General features: G+C 42.9%; 1 protein-coding gene across 2 annotated transcripts in view; it reads right to left on the bottom strand.

The window, feature by feature from the left end:
• Positions 1 to 520: 520 nt before the first annotated feature.
• The window catches only part of HDAC2 (histone deacetylase 2), a 43,064-nt gene continuing 22,979 nt past the window's right edge, over positions 521 to 20,605 (bottom strand). For both annotated transcript variants that reach the window (XM_069974864.1, XM_069974863.1), the window contains exons 6-14: positions 18,715 to 18,856; positions 15,928 to 16,020; positions 15,726 to 15,834; positions 13,272 to 13,412; positions 9,965 to 10,073; positions 5,603 to 5,733; positions 4,773 to 4,928; positions 1,765 to 1,822; positions 521 to 826 (exon numbers count right to left, since the gene is read on the bottom strand). In XM_069974864.1, coding sequence (XP_069830965.1) covers positions 796 to 826; positions 1,765 to 1,822; positions 4,773 to 4,928; positions 5,603 to 5,733; positions 9,965 to 10,073; positions 13,272 to 13,412; positions 15,726 to 15,834; positions 15,928 to 16,020; positions 18,715 to 18,856 — 970 coding nt within the window. In that variant the 3' untranslated portion in view covers positions 521 to 795. The remainder of the gene's footprint in view (positions 827 to 1,764; positions 1,823 to 4,772; positions 4,929 to 5,602; positions 5,734 to 9,964; positions 10,074 to 13,271; positions 13,413 to 15,725; positions 15,835 to 15,927; positions 16,021 to 18,714; positions 18,857 to 20,605) is intronic.

The following is a 20,605-nucleotide window of genomic DNA, read 5'->3' on the forward strand; positions in this document are numbered from 1 at the left end:
AAAATGCACAAAGAAGGTGACAGTGTCACTTTAAGTGAAACTGGCTCAGTTGCCCCTAGCAACCAATCACATTCCACCTTTCATTTTTCAAAGAGTCTGTGAGGAACGAAAAGTGGAATCTGAGTCAGTTCTACTTTACACCATGTTTGATAAGTCTCCCCCATGTGCTTAGTAGTCCTGGATATTCATAAGCACTAGAACACTCTGCCTACCAGCTACTAATTGGCAGTTGTCTATCTGTACTGTATATAAACAGACAGCTGTCAATCAATATCTGGAGGGTGGAGCAAGTGATGCACAACAAAGTCCATTCTCCTGCATATAAGTAGAACGGCTGAACAGAATGATGTAAATTACAACGATCTGTTCAGCATTTCTGTCACTAGTTTACGTTGCCCTCATTTAAGGCGGAACAAACATACTGACAAGATTCCCTTTAGTTTAGAGGATACAGCAGAATTGCCTATTTGGGTTGTATTTTTCAATAAAGTTCAATAAAGATGAAAAAAGCCACAATTAATAAAGGCAAAAAAGGCATTTTAATAGATCAGTTTAAGACATGAAACATAACACATTCATCTTAAATACTATTACATAAAGCATGGCAAAGATAAGAAATGTTGCTCCATAATTAGAAAACTCAATACGACCTGCCAGGAAAACGATACCGTTTTACAATAAATACGGTCCATGCCAAGTGCTAAGGGGGAAGAATCAGAAGTCTCTTGTAAGAAGGTGGGGGATGAGGCATACTCTACTTCCATCTTCAGACAGTATTCAAAAATCCTCTTCGTCTCAGGGATTACTCTGCTGTTCTGACTTGACACTATATAAAAAAAATATAAATCACTATCAGTGGCACACTGCCGTGTGTAAGAAGGTGATGTGTGGCAAACACTGATTAACTGAATAGTCTGGATAACCGATCACCACACGTATCAGGCATTTGGCACTCTCCTGCTGCCGGCCTGTGTAAAAGAGCCTTTATAGTCATAGATATTGGTCCAAAGTTCATTCAGCCGACTGCTTTATTTCCCAACCACAGTTACAGCCAAGAGTCTATGGGGGGGGGGGGGGATTTATCAAACATGGTGTAGCAACCAATCAGATTCAACCTTTCATTTTCCAAAGAGTCTGTGAGGAATGAAAGGTGGAATCTGATTGGTTGCTAGGGGCGACTGAGCCAGTTTCACTTCACACCATGTTTGATAAATCTCCCCCTATGGGTTTGCAATGGAGAGAGGGGGTGGTAAACCACCTTCAGAATCCTCCATGCAGCTGAATTTAAAAATCTTAATGGAATAGTAGTATGCTGCGTTTACACGGAACGATTATCGTGCGAATTTGCACGATAACGATCAAATTCGAACGATAATCGTATGCGTGATCGCACGACGAGCGAGAAATCATTCATTTTGATCTTTGAACATGTTCTTAAATCGTCGTTTGCAAAAAATTCGCAGATCGTTCCGTGTAAACAGTCGTTCACCGATTTTACCTATGTGTGAGATTGGCTTAAGCGATCACAAAATGAGTTTTCCAGAAGCTATGGCTCCTACACAGGGCCAAGGGGAAGTGTTTGGGAGAAAAAGTAAGGTAAAACCTTTATAGCTGTCTGGGACCATACTTTTAACCTAATAAGCTATATTGAAGCACAAGAGAAGGCAATCCTGTGGACTACCCTGCTTCCTAGTTACCACTCTCTGCATGTGCTTACTTTACATCTGTCTGTATGTAGGAGATGGAAATAATTTATTAAGTTACCCTTTGGTGTCCATTTTTTCCACAACATTGTCCTTTGATTTTTCTTCTTCCTTCACATCTGTCGAGATAGAGTTTTGATATTATAAGGCATTACCAAAGATTTAATGCATGCATGTAACTGCTTTCTCAAAGACATATGAAGATGCTTAAAGTAGCAGTTCACAGAATTCTTTATTATTTGCCCCCCTGGCATGTATACTCACCAGCAGTGATAGGTGTTCTACGACGCAGCTTCTTTCTGGTCCTGAGCCACCGTTTAAATCCAGCGCATGGTCACCTCACCCACTCCTGTGACCCCCTTTTCTGTCTCCTTAAGGCCGGGAGTCACGTTTTTTAATGCATTCTCTATGGGAGAGTGTGACTTCCGGCCTTCAACCAACAGGAGACAGAAGAGAGGTCACAGGAGCAGGTGAGAAGAACACGCGCTGGATTTGAACGGCACCGCAGGACCGGAAAGAAACCACAGGACACTGTTCACCGCTAGCGAGTATACAACCCAGCACGCAACTGGGGGAAGGGGGGGTTGCGCAAGTAAAAAAAAAAATAAAAAAAATTGTGAACTGCTGGAAACATCCTTTAAGAACCAGAACAAATAATCACTCTGGTGAATCCAGCCTCCCAGATTGTAGAGGCCGGACAGGGGAAGTACCCACACTTTAGATGACTGTGGCAGCAGGGGTTAAATTACCAGAATAAGTGTTGTCTTTATAGAAGGGCAAGCCCTAGTTTTAATGTGGTCACCTGATGCTGCCACAGCCTAGCAGATCAACTCTGCCAGCTGCTATGGTCACTACAGGGGCTGTTTTCATGGATATCAGAGTTCCAAAGAAAAAGTGCAAAAACACATAGAAATTTGTGTGAATGATCCCCAAAAAAGTGTACCTGTCATCATAAAAAAAAACACGCCAAAAAACGTTTGTCCATTCCCTGCTCGGTGTCAGTGAAAAGAGTCGGGCTCCATAGACTTCCATTATGTGACAAAGCTGGGTGAGGAGTTCACTTAGTGCCGCCTTCTCTCGGCTCATTCTCATGATAGGTACAGGTCTGAACACTCACTGAACTTTTATGATGACTGACACTTTAAATTAAAAATAAATTAATACCCAGAACAATGTTACCAAGACTTGCCTTACCGAAAGACTGTAAATATTATATAAACAAATAAAACTAAAAAAGCATTTAAAGCAGCCCGATGTGTTATTTTGGTAGCCCCAGTTGTACAATTCTGATCATTTAGCATTTAACCCCTTCCAAGACAGAGCCCTTTGATGCACAAAAGTCCGGGTCAAATTAGTGCAATGTTCCTCCCCGCCTTCTAAGAGCCGTAGCGCTTTTATTTTTCCACCTACAGGGCTGGTTGCAGTGTCATTTTTTGCGCCATCATCTCTAGTTTTTCTTAATATCATATTGGTGTAACAGAAAAATTATGATTGCTCTTTATTCATTTTTTTGTTATATATAATTTAATAAAATCAGCAATCCTGGTGTGTAGTTTTTTTTTGCTTCCGCTAATGCCGTTCACAGTGCGGGAACAATAATGTTATATTTTAATAGATCCGACAATTCCACACGCTACGATATGTAATATCTTTATTGATTAATTTATATTTTTATAATGGGCAAGGGGGTATTTTAAACTTTTATTGGGAGGGGGTTTATAAGGGTTTTTTTAATACTTAAAAAAAAAAAAAAAAAAAAAAAGTGTAATAAAAAAAGTTTTGATAACACTTTAGATTGCATATACTGATCTATGCTATGCTATGCTATAGCATAGATCAGTGTTAATAGGCAATCTATGTATAGAGCCTGCCTGAGAGCAGACTCTACACATAGATCGACGATTCGACAGGACGGAGGCAAGGAGCTTACCCCCGCCTGTTGGCAAATGCAATTGGGGCCCCCGCAGCCGTGCTCAGCAACAGATGCTTAATCTGTCACTGAGCACAGATTACCTTAAATGCCACGATCGCTGTAGATGGCGGCGTTTAAGGGGTTCATGAGAGTCGGCTGTGGGATCACAGCTGAATCATTACCTCCGGCGCTGGACACAGATGAGAGCGGGATCGCACTCCCTGCAGCTATCTCGCTCTCTTCACAAAGCCTCCATCAGTGTAGGAACGTATATATACATTCCTACTCCACGGGGTATGTGCAGTAGGAACGTATATGTACAGATTACTGACGCGAATGGGTAATATACTCTGGGACCAAATCTTTAGTTAAAGGAAAAATCAGCAGGTTCGATGAATCTAAGGGCCCTATGACACCAACTGATATCTGACAGATTTTTACAGCCAAAGCCAGGATTGAATATGAAAAGAGGAGAAATCTCAGTCTTTCCTTTATGACCTGTTCCCTGTTTATAGTCTGTTTCTGGTTTTGGCTGCAAAAATCCGTCAGTGTAATAGGGCCCTAACCTGCTCATATCTCACTACTGTCCACAAGGTGCTGAGGATGAAGGTATGTCTCTTCAGTGCACCAAACCACCTTCCTACCCTCGGGATTAAAGGTCCCAACAACTATGAAATCTGCAGGCAGGCAGGGGTGGGTGCAAAATAACTAACAAGTTAAATTACCTGTCTCCCGTGCCTCGTAGCGCCGCCTGGTGTGCAGCTGAGTGGTTGCCTGCTCAGCCAATCAGTGACTGGGTGGGGGGGCTCCAGTCCCTGACTGGCTGAGCGGGCAATTGCTCAGCCGCAGTGACGTCCCTGTTGCTGCTGCAGGAACCGGGTTCGTGATGTACCTGGTTTCCTTAAGAAGATGGCATCTGGTGGCAGTGCTACAAGGCATGGGGTTATTTTCACAGCCACCCCTTCCTTCCTGCAGATTTCAAAGTTAGTGGGAGGTAAGAATCATAGCTTCATTCTCAGCACCCTGTGTGCAATAGGGAGATATAATTAATAATTTAAAGTAAACTAAAACTAGCAGTTTTTAAATCAACGAATGAAAATACTATAGAAAAAGTTTTCAATAGGTTTTAGACGCAATATAGAAATATCAACGATTACCTGACTTCTTATCATCTGCTTCTTTTTTGTCCTCTTCAAGTCTTGCTTTTTTGGTTCCCTTTTTGTGATCAGATACATTACGCCTTCCTCCTTCACCTTCATCCTCAGAATCTGAAAACTCCTCCTCACACGCCATCCGCTTGTCAGATGCCCGTACTAGAAAAAAATATCAATAATGTTAAAGTAGTAATCAGATGATTATTTTTTTTTCCTCTCAAACCAACTGGTGTCAGAAAGTTATACATAGCTCATGTCTTCCAGTACTTATCAGCTACTGTATGTCTTACAGGAAGTGGTTTATTCTTTCCAGTCTGACACAGTGCTCTCTGCTGCCACCTCTGTCCATGTCAGAAACTGTCCAGACCAGCAGCAAATCTGAAATGTTCCTGTCACAGATAGAGGTGGCAGCAGAGAGCACTGTATCAGACTGCAAAGAATAAACCACTTCCTGCAGGACATACAGCAGCTGATAAGTACTGAAAGCAGGATTTTTTTTACTAAATGTAAATTACAAATTTATATAACTTTCTGACACCAGTTGATTTTAAAGAAAAACAATTTTCGCCAAAGCACTCCTTCAGGCTAAGTACCCCTTTTGCAACAAAAAAAGCAGGGATGGACTGCAAACACACATAGGCTATGTTCACACACTGTTGAAACTGAGTGCAAATACTGTGTGGAAACATAGCCTTAAAGTCAGTCACCTTTAAAGCCCTTTGACACGAAAACGCAGTGTGCTAGCTAATATTGCACTGATGTATTGCATACTCCTAGGTCTAGGTTTCTGCTGGCTGCCACTTGAATGTAACTACAAACACAAATTAACGCACTTGAGATACGCTTATCAGGATCTTCTCCTTCCTCGTCACCACTGTCTTCTTGAATGGCATCCTCTGGTATGGCCTGCATCTGAACACCGGGAGCATGTGGCAACATACGCAGGTTCTCAAACAGACGCTGCCTAAATAAATTTGAAAAAAAAAAAAAAAAAAAAGCTAAAGAAAAGCTAAATCTACATAAAATGCATGATCTGCAACATTGAGCATCTATCGGTGAATGCACAAAGGGTTGGTTTCAGACACATAGGTTCCTAGGTATGTGAAAACGTGGCCTAAGAGCAGCCGTGTAATTATGACATTATGCATTATTATTGCTGCATGTTCCAAAAACACTTTTTTTTCCTGAAACTTGGGGAGAAAAAAAAATTGTAAGATCTCTGAGACAATGGGAAGAGTACAAAGAAAAGTGCTTTAGAATTTAGGAGCGGCCAAACACGTTCATAGTATGAGCAGATGATGGGAGGAGTAGTAGTGTGTATCTGTCCCACTGCACCAAGCAGGGAGTGAGGGGGGAGGTAGATGCACTGGCACCTCTCTTCCTCCCTGCTCGGTGCCCCCCATTTGGGGAGCAAGTGTCCTTGCTCCCCAGATTATTCCAGAAACCTATTGCATAAATAAAGCATTACACCACATTACATTAGATAGACTTCAATACAGTGCCATAGACTTCTACATATAGTGCGCCCCCTGCTGGACACTCCATAGGAATTACACCTGATTTGTGACGTCATGGTTTTTGAGAGAATTTGAAGCCTCCCTGATCTCCTAAATAAAGGTAAAGAGCACTAAATTTATTTATTTTTATTATTAACCTGGGAAAAGGGGGTGATTCAGACTTTTATTAGGAGAGGGGGATTTTTATTAATAATGACACTTTTTTTTTTCTACTTTTACACTTTTACTGAACCGCGGCGGTCCCGGGTGCCGCTTGTAGCCCGGGACCGCAGGTATTAGCGGTCACGGTCCGATCGCCGTGCCCGCTAATACAGTAATCGGATGCAGCTGTCAAAGTTGACAGCTGCATCCGATTACCGTTTGCAGCGTCATCCCTGGTGTCTAGTGTGGAGATCGCTTCTCCAGGACGTTGTCCCGGAGGAGCGATCTCTGTTTCTGAAGCCGGCCGGGGACCGCTCCAAGATGGCGCCGTCTCCGGCTCGACACTCGTTTACTGCCGGCTGCAGGAGCCGGAAGTAAACGAGTGCCTATCTCATGGATCTCTGCAGCATATCTATGCTGCAGAGATCTCTATGAGAGATCAGTGCACTTATACTAGAAGTCCCCCAGGGGGCTTCTAGTATAAGTGTAAAAGTAAAAAAAAAAAAAAAAAAAAAAAAAGTGTCATTATTGACCCCTTAAGGTCAAAGCCTATTTTCGTTTTTGCGCTTTTGCTTATTCCATTTTAAGTTTAAAAGTCCATAGCGCTTGCATTTTTTCACCTAGAGATGTATATGAGCGCTTATTTTTTGCGAAACCAATTGTACTTTGCAATGACAGGCATTATTTTTCCATAACATATGCTGCGAAACCGGAAAAAAATCATTTGCGCTGTCAAATTGAAAAAAAAAACGAATTTGTTTTGATTTCGGGGAGTTTTGCATTTACGTCGTCCGTCCTATGGTAAAACTGACTTGTTATGCATGTTCCTCAAGTCGTTACGATTACTATGATATATAACATGTATAACTTATATTGTATCGGATGGCCTGTAAAAAATTCAAACCATTGTTAACAAATATACGTTCCTTAAAATCGCTCCATTCCCAGGCTTATAACGCTTTTATCCTTTGGTCTATGGGGCTGTGTGAGGTGTCAGTTTTTGCGCCATGATGCGTTCTTTCTATCGGTACCTTGATTGCGCATATACGACTTTTTGATAGTTTTTTATTACATTTTTTCTGGATTTGATGCGACCAAAAATGCGCAATTTTGCAATTTGGAACTTTTTTGCGCTGACGCCGTTTACCGTGCGAGATCAGGAATGTGATTAATTAATAGTTCGGGCGATTACGCGCGCGGCGATACTAAATATGTTTATTTATTTATTAATTTATATTTATAAAATGGGAAAAGGGGGGTGATTTGGACTTTTATTAGGGGAGGGGATTTTTTATTAATAAAAACACTTTTTTACTGTAACTAGAAGCCCCCCTGGGGGACTTGTATATAGACAGCACTGATCTCTCATAGAGATCAATGCTGTGTATATACACAGCAAAGATCGATTAGATCGGTCATAGATTACTATGGCCTGCTGCAGGCCACAGCAATCTATTGCCAAGCCGGGATCAGCGTCATTCCGACGCTGAGGCCCGGCACGGGCAGAAGAACGGATCTCCCCCCCGCGATCGCATCGCGGGGGGGAGATCCGTCCCACTAGACACCAGGGACGTGCGGCGCAGTGCCTCTAAGTGCAGCTGTCAGGTTTGACAGCTGCACTTAGAGGCTTAATTAGCCGGCGCGGCAACGGGACCCGCGCCGGCTAATAGAGGCACTGCCCAGCTGCACGTGTCAGCCCGGCGGGACCCCGCTCTGAACACCCCGAGCGGCACCATGACGTATCAGATACGTCATGGGTCGCTAAGGGGTTAATAAAAATCCCCCCCCTAATAAAAGTCTGAATCACCCCCCTTTTCCCAGGTTATTAATAAAAATAAACAAACGTGTGCTATCGCCGTGTGCGTAATCGCCCGAACTATTAATTAATCACATTCCTGATCTCGTACGGTAAACTGCGTAAGCGCTAAAAAATTCCAAAGTGCAAAATTGCGCATTTTTGGTCGCATCAAATCCAGAAAAATGTTAATAAAAAGCGATCAAAAAGTCGTATATGCGCAATCAAGGTACCGATAGAAAGAACATGTCATGGCGCAAAAAAAGACACCTGACACAGCCCCATAGACCAAAGGATAAAAGCGCTATAAGCCTGGGAATGGAGCGATTTTAAGGAACGTATATTTGTAAACAATGGTTTTAATTTTTTACAGGCCATCAGATACAAGAAAAGTTATACATGTTACATATCGTTTTAATCATAACGACTTGTGGAACATATATAACAAGTCAGTTTTACCCCAGGGCGAACAGTGTAAAAACACATATCCACTAAAAACACAAAATGTGTTGTTTTTTTTTCAATTTCACCACACATTGAATTTTTTCCTGCTTTTGCAGTGTACTTTATGCATAAATTCAGTCTGTCATTGCAAAGTACAATTAGTGGCGCAAAAAATAAGGGCTTATGTGGGTTTCTAGGTGAAAAAATGCAAGTGCTATGGCCTTTTATGCACAAGGAGGAAAAAACTAAATCGCAAAAATCAAAATTGCCCCGGTCCTTAAAGGGTTAATCCCATCTAACCCCATCTATATTTAGATTGAGGCCTTCCCATTTTCCTATTTTTAACTGCCAGAAGTGGTTGCGAAGCCAAAAACAGCCAAAGCCAGCAAGTTACACAACTCTAGGACTACACCTTTTGCACAATTGCATTAAAGTCAATGCGAGTCACACTAATTGGGCAATCCTTTAGGTATTTTTTGCTTATCAGCCACCTTCAGCAGCTGAGAAATAAGGCTATAGGGGAGCCACGAGCCCTCCAAAAAAAAAACAGACAACACCTCTCTCAAATGCGCAATCATATTGGAAATTATTTTCGTGAGCCAGTATGCAAATGAGTGGACTATTATCTTCCCCTAATTGTTGTGATTCTTCCTTCTTTAGGAGACAACTGACACTCACTCTGAAGTCTACAGCAGGATAACAATACGTTCACCACCTGTGATGAAGAATCCTTATACACATCGATTCAACCCAAAGATAACAATATTTCCCTGTGCAATTGGGGCAGCAATCAGACGATTAATTGGGTCATCTTGACATGTCAAAATGAAATCATTGGCTGTTCATCTCCCCGTGTAATATAAGATATGGGAATGATGGCAGATCGCAGCAAAGGGAACAGTGAATGATACAGCGATGGCTTGTGTGGCCCTTCCCACCAGACGAAAATCGTTTAGTGTAAGAGCGCCTGTTAATAGACCATGATCAGCTGGCATGCAAAATGCAACAGGAGCGGCAGCAGCAGTCCACCGCCCTGTTCAATGGGCCATCCAAACGATCTAAGGATCGTCCGGGCAGCCCCTCCCGCTGCTGTCCCCCAAGCTCCCGCCCTTCCCTGCTGCTATCTGTGCATATAATAGCAGGAAATAGAATGGAAGTGGGCACTGACCTGACAGGTCTGCGCACGCTTCTTCCTCCTAATCGTGCCGTGTAATACGGACACATTCTGACAAACTGCTGATTAAGTTAATGTAAGATTCAAACATTAGAAAGCCAGTAGATAGTAGCAGTCTCCTTACTTTATTTTTTCCATGTACTCAGGAGTGTTCTGATTGGTCATATTAGAAGGACTAATATGTAGCTTAAAGTCTGGACCAAAATACTCAAAGTAATCATTGTACGGCAGTTCTGAAAGACAAAGCAAAAACATATGTAAGGGACGACATCCACAGTAACCGTACCACACCACAGGCAAGAGCTGATTGTTTTGGCCATTGTATCATAGATAACCAATAAAAGAAATGGGGCATTCAACAGATACTTCTCACGCCAAGACTGTGCCATGCCCTGTGTCCCTCAAGTTATATTAGGGACCATAACAAAAGAAAATTATTAATTTGCTCTGAAGCTCCCAACATTATAAAAAAAAAAAGAACATTTAAAGAGTCACTGTCGTATTTTTTTTTTGCAGAAATCAATAGTCCAGGCGATTTTAAGAAACTTTGTAATTGGGTTTATTAGCCAAATATGCCATTATCTGCATGTAAAAAGCCTTTTCCCAGGTCCCCCCCTCCCTCCTCTTTTCCATCGACTGCAAAAAATCTGAAAATTGTGACTTGTTGCATGAGTCGTACCCTGTCTGCTCTAGGGAGAGGGGAGGGGGGAGGAAGAAGGAGGGAGTTAGCCAACAGCAGATAACAGAGGAGCTGGGTGACAGCTGTAATCTGAGCTCAGACAGGTCAGTGGTGACTGTCCCAGGAGATAACGGTTGAGGTATTTGTAGATTAACTCTTTGTTGTTTTGGTCTTTTCTTTAGCTCTCTCCATAGGAGAACAATGAAGAGAGGGGAGAGAGCTTCAAACTGCTTTTTCATGATAAAAATGCATTTTTTGGCTAATAAACCTAATTACAAAGTTTCTTAAAATCGCCTGGACTATTGATTTCTGCAAAAAAAAAAAAAGAAAAAAAAAATTCACGACAGTGACACTTTAACCCCTTCATGTCAGCAATACATATATAAAAATGTTAACCATTGATGCCCTGACCAGTTAGAAACTCTAAACGTTCCTGGCATAGAAGGGTTTTAATGTATTCGGGGATGCTTCAGTGTGAGCAGCCCCGCACACATTAATAGGAGCCAGAAATAATGACAGACAGCAGCAACCGCACTGTTGTCTGCCATCAACCCCTTTAAAGCGGCACTATCAGCAGGTTCTGTACAATGAACCTCCTGACATACCCAAAGAAGCCCTTCCCCTTATAACTGCAGGACTGTTAATCATTTTTCTCTTCTCCTCGGCATTCTGTAGAAATTCCCTAATTGCTTCTATGCTAATCCGGGGCATCGCACGTCGGCCTGGAGCACCAGCTCGGCCTACCCCCTCCTGTGCCGCTAACTATGCGTACATGAATATGCATAGTGGGCGGCCTGGGGCCAGACAGCTTATTTACACACATTACAAAGTTATATAACTTTGTAATGTGAGTTAATTAAGCAGAAAAAAGACAATCGCAGCACTATGTCTTTAAGTTAGGATGGCACATAAAAACACTATGGGGGGGGGGGGGATAGACCTGCAAAGGGGTACTCCAGCGAAAAGCATTTTCCCAGTAATTGAAACACATTACAAAGTTGACTGTTGACCCCAGGCTTTTCTGTGGCAGCCATTTTGTGACAATGACATCATCAAGACGGAGGCGGGTCTAAGCCCTGTTGGGCCAGCCTCCCTTTGTCAGATGACTCAGGTTGCCAAGCTCTGATTGGCTGAGCAAGATGTAAGCCATCTAACAGTTTTACAGAGTCAGTTAGACATCACAGGAGACAAAGTGCATCATGGGAAACCCCAAACCAGGAAGCTGTGCCTACGCAGATGATGTAATTGTCATAAAATGGCTTCCACAGAACAGCCTGTGGTCAACAGTCATTAGGTAAGAATTAGTTTACTTCCCTTCCTGGAGGGGAGGTTGAGGGGGAAAAGATAGGGAAGGGGGCAGATAGGTGATTGAAGCATATTACAACGTTATATAACTTTGTAATGTGTTTCATTTACTGGGAAAAACTTTTCGCTGGAGAACCCCTTTAAGCCAGTGTAACCAGGGAGACTGTTGCCCATTCCTTGAACTATAGTAATATTTAGCACCAGCAGAATGTCTTAAGGATAACTGATATCTTTAGCTTGGAAAACTGTCTTTTTAACACCACAGACAAAACATATGATGAGTAACAATTTTTACATTTAAAGTGATATTGTCCCCCCTTCCCATCCACAAGCTTAGATGCTAAACATTTGATACATATCTGTATAAAACTTTGTCCACTGAATAAATGAAGTGATTTTAGAGCAGTGACACCTAAGCGGGGCTTCATAGCAGATGGGCCATCACTCCAGCTGGGAGATGGGGCCCAACTGCTGTGAAGTCCCGTCCAGTTGGCACAGCTAACCAATTAAATGATGCAAGAGTTAGGCCACATTCACACACCCGTAGTGCAGTCTGTGGCCGCAGACCGCACTACCGAATGTGCATCCATAGTGCTATCCGTGCAGCAAGAAAACGGTCCTCATTCCAACATGTCTGTTTTTTTGCGGCACGAATCGCGGCCCCCGTATACATGTACGGACGTGTGAACGGGGCCACAGGAAAACATTGGTTTCATGTTCTGTCCGCAATTGGGTGCCCGGAATTGCGGACAGAACAACGAATATGTGAATTAGGCCTAAGGGGGAGGGTGGCCGTATCCCTTTAAACCAAACCATACCCCATTCATCATTACATGATCAGGAGGATCCACTCTAAAAGATGCCACTTAATGAATAGGCCTAAAGTGTTGTAGTCCTTTTTGCTAATTATTACAGCGAGAACCTTTAAAAGGCCTGACATTTTTAGATGTTCAGTCGCTAAGGGGTTACAAACTAACTTTTTTTTTTTACTTCTTTGGAGTACCCTTCTAACTTCTTAATATCCATCCAGCTCACATATGACATACTGTGTGCTGGACCATCAAAAATGCCTCAGTTGTTAAACACAGCGTACCTGTCACAGTGAGAAAAATACTTCCTTAGGCTGGGTTCAGATGAAAAAAGGATGGAAAAAACAGATGCGGTTTTTCACAAAAAAAAACGGATGAAAAAAGTGGATTGCAAAAACGTAGTGTGAACCCAGCCTTTTAGGGGTAGTAAACGGAACTCAGTATTGATTAGGGCATTTCCACAGCAACCCAGACTACCGTCAGCAGCTGCATCTGCATGGAGAAGTAAGCCCTCACTGTGACAGGTACTTTATTTAACATTAGAGAATCATTCCTTTTGGATGGTCCAGCACACAGCATGTTAAGTAAGATGGATTGGTTGGTTTCATATGCTGTAATAATTTATTACATTGACTTACCATTGGGAATTTCACAATCAAGTGCAACAGCAGTCTCATACGTCCAGCAGCGTGCAACATTGCGGATAGTGTACCCGCCTCCACCAAGCATCAGCAGAGGCAAATTGAAAGTCTTTACAACTTCAACACATTTTGCATGACCTGAGGAAATCAAGGTTTTTATTATCACTTATGATTTTTTAAATACACTTCCAATGGAGGGAGCAAAAAAACTTCCAATAAAGTGATACATGGTTGAATAAAGATTTTTAGGGCATCTAAAACAAAAAGGTGCATATTACAGATACTGCCAAGTGGCTGTCATCTACTGACCGCCAGGTCCTGCAACCACTTTGTCAGCTGTCAGTCTTTTTTAAACTGCTGATACTGTGAAGGAGACACCTGGTACCTCTCTGTGCTTCCAGAATGTAAAAAAAAAAAAAAAAATCTTTTATTCTCTGGTACAAACAGTCAAAGAGGCTTTCCCAAGCTCCTGATCTGCTGCCTGCTGCAATGTCTCCTCTCTCCCCTGCTCTTTGCTTGATTGACACCTGGAAGTGGAGTCCCAAGCAGGGTCGGGTATGGGAGGGAAGAGTAAGGAGGTGTTACACGTTGCTGCACTCCAGGAGTTCTGGAAAGCCTCTGACCCTTCATTCTATAGAAAAAAAGCATTTTTTTTTACATTCTGGGAGCACAGACAGATATATAAAAGGTACCATGTGTCTCTTTGATCTCACAGTGTCAGTTTGGAATGTGAATTGCAGCTGACAGATTTCCTTTAAGGTCAGGAGTCTTGAAACATAACTGGGAATGTATGCCAAGCCAGAGATCTCTCCAGAAGCAGGGTGCTGGCTGACTGAGAGGTCTATCGTTGTGGGACCAAAGGGCTTACAATTCTTGAAGGGAAATAAACCACCAGGGGAGTCTAGAAGCGACTTAAGAAGCTTTTACATGGGCCGCTTAGTGTCTCATTGGCTGATAATCGGCAGTTCAATAGACACAGTTCAGACAAGGATGGAAGGAACACCTGACCCTTGGCGCATCTTTTGGATTGCAGTAAAATTTATTGCTATCTGCCACATATATTCCAGTGTGAACAGATGATGCGTGGACAATGGCGAAGGTAAACTGACATCACGGATATGCATATATCCGTGCTGTCAGTTTCCAGATCACCAGCAGTACATACACTTACCTAGTGCTCTGCTGTGTGATCTGGCATCCTTTTGACCCACCCTGCCCTCTCTTCAAGCCACCTCCTTTTTCAGAATGACTGACAGCAGGAGGAGGTAGGGTCAGAGAGCCGGATCACACAGAAGCACACTAGGTAAGTATGCACTGCTGGTGATCTAGAAACAGACACCACAGATCAATACAAATCTGTGCTGTCAGTTTCCATGGCTGCACGAATGATGCAAGGATCGTTCACACAGCCTGGTTGCTCAATTTGTTGTGCCGTGTAAAGGTAAAGCAAACGAGCACCGATCTCCTGTAAAACACATGCCTAAGGATAAGAAAATCACTGTCTGTAGTCTTTTGATCTGGTTTACTTTCACCTGCAGTATAAATACAACGCATGATGTGACTGATCCCTGACCGAAACATATTACAGAATGCTGTGTCACTGTCGGTTGGTTTGTTGTGTTTTTTTGTTGTTGTTGCAGAAATCAATAGTCCAGGCGATTTTAAGAAACTTTGTAATGGGTTTATTAGGCAGATATGCCATTATCTGCATTCAAAAAGACTTTCCCCAGGTTCCCCCTCCCCACTCTCTCTCATCCACTGCTCATTATCAGGAAATCGACTCTTTTATATCAGTCGAGCCCTATGTGAGCCATGGAGAGGGGAGGGATGAGATTAGTCGCCAGGAGAGAACAAAGGATTACACAGTGGGAGCTGTGTGAAAGCCAGTATTCAGAGGTCAGAGCTGACTTCAGAGAAGATAGCCTGGTGATGTAGCTGTAAATTAACTCTTTGTTGTCCTGTTTTGGTGACTCATCTCCCTCCACCCCTCCCCTCTCCATAGAAAACCATGAAGACAGGAGGGAGAGCTTCAAACTGCTTTTTCATTATAAAAATGCATTTTTCGGCTAATAAATCCAATTACAAGTTTCTTAAAACCGCCTGTACTATTGATTTTTTGCAAAAAAAATTTAAACTACATTGACACTTTAAACTAAAAAGAAATTTGTATAAACTTTAAAAGTAATAAAAATAGTTTTCCATTTAGGGAAAGTTAAAAAAACAAACAAAAACAACTGTTCATTCTTAAAGCAGAATCTTTTGTTAAGAGGACTATAAAAACACACTGGACAGCCTTAAAGGGTCACTGTCATAATGCCGTCCACAGTTCAGCATGGAGACACACCGCTCACTCTCAATAATGTCATGTTATCCTGACCTGTGGAGCAGCATCACTGCAGTGACCACACAATCGGCAAACTCTCCACAAACAATTCAAGCGTCTATTATTACCTTTCACTGTCAAATTGAAACATCCAAGGCGATCCCCAGACAATGAGTCGGCTCCACATTGTAAGACTACAGCGCTGGGCTGGTACATTTCCATCACTTTTGATATGATCTACATTGCAGAAATGACCATATAAATGTTACTAGCATGTGTCACACACGTAGTGATGCAATATGAAGATCAGTCAGTATGTGTTATACTCACTGGTTTGAATATCTGTCCATAAGATTCATCATCGATCCCATCCCTCATTGGGAAATTGACAGCATAATACTTTCCTTTACCAGCGCCGATATCCTAAAAACACATATCAGAATAATAAAAGCCAACAGACACGGAATCACAGCAAAACTTTACTTTCACCCCAAGTTAATTTCAGAACTTTCCCATCTCCGCTAATATAATTATATGTGTACAATTCCTCAAGTTAAAGTGTCACTGTCATTTTATTTTATTTTTTGCAGAAATGTACAAGCGATTTTAAGAAGCTTTGTAATTGGGTTTATTAGGCAAATATGCCTTTATCTGCATTCAAAAAGACTCCTCTCTCTCATTCACTGCTCATTATCAGGAAATCTCGACTGGTTTACATCAGTCATGCCCTGTCTAACCTATGGAGAGGGGAGGGGTGAGGAATGAGATTAGTTGCCAGCAGAGAACAAAGGATTATACAGTGGGAGCTGTGTGAAAGCCGGTATTCAGAGGTCAAAGAGGCCAGTGCTGACTTCAGAGGAGATAGCCTGGTGATGTAGCTGTAAATTAACTCTTTGTTGTCCTGTTCTGGTGCCTCATCTCTCTCCACCTCTCCCCTCTCCATAGAAAACCATAAAGGGGGGGGGGGGGGGTCAGGGGAGGGGGGGGGGGGAGAGCTTCAAACTGCTTTTTCATGATAAAAATGCATTTTTACGGCTAATAAACCCAATTACAAAGTTTTTTAAATTTGTCTGTACTATTGATTTCTGCAAACTTGCTTCCTTCTCCTCATAGGCTGCTCTTTCCCTCCTATTCTTGACAAATTGTTGTCTAGGTTACCGACCACCACTCTGCTCTAAAAGCAGTGGTCTGGCTCGTAACTATATAGCTATATTAAACATATTAGAATACATACACTATGGGGGGTGAATTTACCAAGACAGGTGTACCTGTATGCTGGTCTGAAATAAAGCCCCGTCCCCATGCACAGCTGGCATACACCCCTTAGTAGATCTGGCGAATCCGCACCTGCCACAGCAGTTGTAGATTTCCAGCAAAATTTACTCCTAATAGAAGATGTAAATGATGATAAATCAGGCCACACTTCCTCTCCGCCCCCCCCCCACACACACACACTCACCATTTAGTAAGCAGGGCCATATGTTGGGGAAAAGGCAAAAATCTGCGCCTTCTCCATGAGGTGCACCAGGCTGGTGAATGATAAATTACCCCCCTATATCTCTATAAATATAGATCCCATTACCGCAGAGGCTTGCACTGAGGTCCACGTGAAATGGGCCAATTAGGTGCCGCTAGTCTATCCACTTCCTTGATATAGTCCACAGTCAACACTCAAAGGGATTATCCAGTGCTACAAAAACATGGCCACTTTCTTTCAGAGACAACACGACTCTCGTCTCCAGTTGAAGTGCGGTTTGCAATTAAACTTCATTCACTTCAATGAAACCGAGCAGCAAAACCCCGCCCAAGCTGGAGACAAGAGTGAGGCTGTCTCTGGAAGAAAGTGGCCATGTTTTTGTAGCGCTGGATAACCCCTTTAAGTGTACCCATGCCTAGTCTCCCCTAGTGTTTTCGATTTCCCTACATATGAAGCTAATTGTACTTCATACTGTGACCTTTTAGCCCAGAATCTAGAATCCACCATTCATCCAGTGTTTATACCATCTGTAGTTTCTAATATCAGCCTGAGATATTTATTATCCTATTATATTATTATATATTATTATTACTGCAGTCCCCAATTACACCCTCATATACTTCGTAGTGTTGGTTAGCCCATACTCTATTCACACCATACGGCTGTTTTGCCCATAATCTATATCAGACGTGTCAAACTCAGGCCCTCCAGCTGTTACAAAACTACACTTCATTTTGCTGGATGGTTAAGGTACCTGTGCAGTGTTCAGACAGGTAATGAATAGGAGAAATTGTTCTAGGGGTATTCCTAATGATGAGGAGGACGGGGAGGAGGGACGGAGGGGTGTCGCAATCCTAGGGCATGGACACTCTAGGCAACGCCGATTTGACACAGGGCTGCATGTTTCAAAGTTTTTTTTTAGGACAATAACTGCATCACCTGCCGATCGGACCCCAGGACAGATATTGGATTAAAAGCAGCTATCCAAAGGTACAAGTGGTTTGGGGGGGGGGGGGTCAGATTGTGGGTACAGAGTGGCTTTAACTTGACCTAACTATGTTGGATGACATGGAAATACATTTTATATATAATTTATACTGAGTGTTTACCCAGATTACCACCTGCTCAAGACAGCCCTAAATGCACTTTTTTTTAATAAATCTTTTGCAAAGCACTAAAATAAATGTTTTCAAATTAATTTTAAATCACAGCCCTGACAAGCCAAATGAATCCCGACAAATACTAACAGATCATTTACTTACAAATATACTGGAACTGCGATAGACCGAAAAGTATCCCTAGAGAATCCCAACTACAACTTAACCTTTATGAAATCCATAAAAAAATGACATGTAAACACTATTACAACAGAAATAGTTTTTTTTATTATAGGGTTTTTATATCTTTTTATTGCGACTTTAATAAAGGTTACGTTTTAATTAGGATTTTCTTGACATACAAGTTCCATGGTTGTTTCTCAATGTGTTATATGTTCTCAAGGTTAACAATACGATTAGTCCCTGCCATTTGGTAATCCAGTATGTGATAGGAAACAGGACTGCACACCATGCTACTTTTGCAGTCAAAAATAACAGAACCCCCTCTGGAAAAGCAAAAAACGCAGGAGCTGTGATACGTACTCTGAGATCTCCAGTGCCTGGGAAATATTCCCCATATTTATGGAAAGAAACAGTCATGACACGGTCAGTGGTATAAAAAGCCTCTTCAACACCATCACCATGATGGATATCAATATCAATATACAACACTCTTTGGTGGTACCTAAAGAAGAAAACCATATTTGAGTCCTCATGAGACAGCAATACAGCAAGGATCACTTTACAAAAAAGCACCTACAGAACCTAAGGAGAAACCCCAACCATCCCATACAAACAATGGCAATGCAGGACCAATGAAAGAACTAAAACCTTAAAGCAGAACTTTTTGGCTATTTGCACATCAGCTATTTTCCCACTTGATCTGGAGGCATTAAAGGGACTTGGAATCTTAAAAACCAATCTAGTTTCTTTCCTTATCTTACAACAGGGGTCTCAAACTCGCGGCCCGCGGGCCAACTGCGGCCCGCGGGACACAAGTTTGCGGCCCCCACCACTTTACTGCCCGGCGGCCCCCCTCCGCCGCCTGGCCCATTGATCGATCTTGTGACCGCAAGCAGTGTTTTGCTTGCGGTCACAAGAGTCTGTGTTGGACGGCCCCGGGCTGATGCTGCCTCCCTGGGGGTGTCCCCGGGATTCCCGGACAGCACGCGCACCAGGGAGCTGTGTGCGCAGCAGCTGTTGCTTCCGGGTCAGGGAGCGCTGACCCGGAAGTAACAGCCTGGCGCACATAGCTCCCTGGTGCGCGTGCTGTCCGGGAATCCCGGGGACACCCCCAGGGAGGCAGCATCAGCCGGGGGTCAGTCCATAAGAAGGGAGCTGCGACGGGGGATCGATGTGTTAGGTGAGTTGTTTTTTTTATTTTGTTCTTTATCTACTTTGCGAGGGACAAGATATGGGGACAACATCTACAAAGAGGGGGGGCATTTATTTGGGGGGAAAGATAAGGGAGGCATCTATATGGGGGAAAAGTTAAGAAGGGGGCAACATAAAAGAGACATCTATATGGGGGGGAGATAAGGGGGCAACATAAAGGAGGCATCAATGTGGGGGGGAGATAAGGGGGCAACATAAAGGAGGCATCTATATGGGGGGAGATAAGGGGGCAACATAAAAGAGGCATCTATATGGGGGGAGATAAGGGAGGCAACATAAAGGAGGCATCTATGTGGGGGGGAGATAAGGGGGGCAACATAAAGGAGGCATCTATATGGGGGGGAGATAAGGTGGGCAACATAAAGGAGGCATCTATATGGGGGGGAGATAAGGGGGGCAGCATAAAGGAGGCATCTATATGGGGGGGGAGATAAGGGGGGCAACATAAAGGAGGCATCTATATGGGGGGGATAAGGGGGACAACATAAAGGAGGCATCTATATGGGGGGGATAAGGGGGCAACATAAAGGAGGCTTCTATATGGGGGAGATAAGGGGGCAACATAAAAGAGGCATCTATATGGGGGGGAAGATAAGGAGGGGACTACATGGGGGGCATCTACTATAGGGGAACTACACAGAGAGGGGCTCCCAAGGAGATGCACATGGGGCCATCTATATGGAAGACTGAGCAAGGGGCCATCTTTACACAGAGGGAGGCATATACTATAAGGGGGGTCACATAGAGTCAGGCTACCCACTAAACGAGGGTGTAAATGGGACAATACAGATGTGCAGTTAGTAGAGAGATGAGGATGGTGCCAGTGTGAGGAGCCTAATATGTTTCTCTGGTAGATTCCGTGGATTCGCGGCTCAAAGAAGTTCTCACAATGGCCGAGGACAGAAGGAGAAGATGATAAAAAGGGAAGAACTCCGATCAATGAAGACGTCCCCTGTGAGTCACCTGATGTAACTTTCATGTTCAGAAAGTTAAATGTTAAGGAACTGTCAATACAGACATTTGAATATGAATAATAATT

This window comes from Dendropsophus ebraccatus, chromosome 6 (assembly GCF_027789765.1).
Source record: "Dendropsophus ebraccatus isolate aDenEbr1 chromosome 6, aDenEbr1.pat, whole genome shotgun sequence".
Lineage (NCBI taxonomy): Eukaryota > Metazoa > Chordata > Amphibia > Anura > Hylidae > Dendropsophus > Dendropsophus ebraccatus.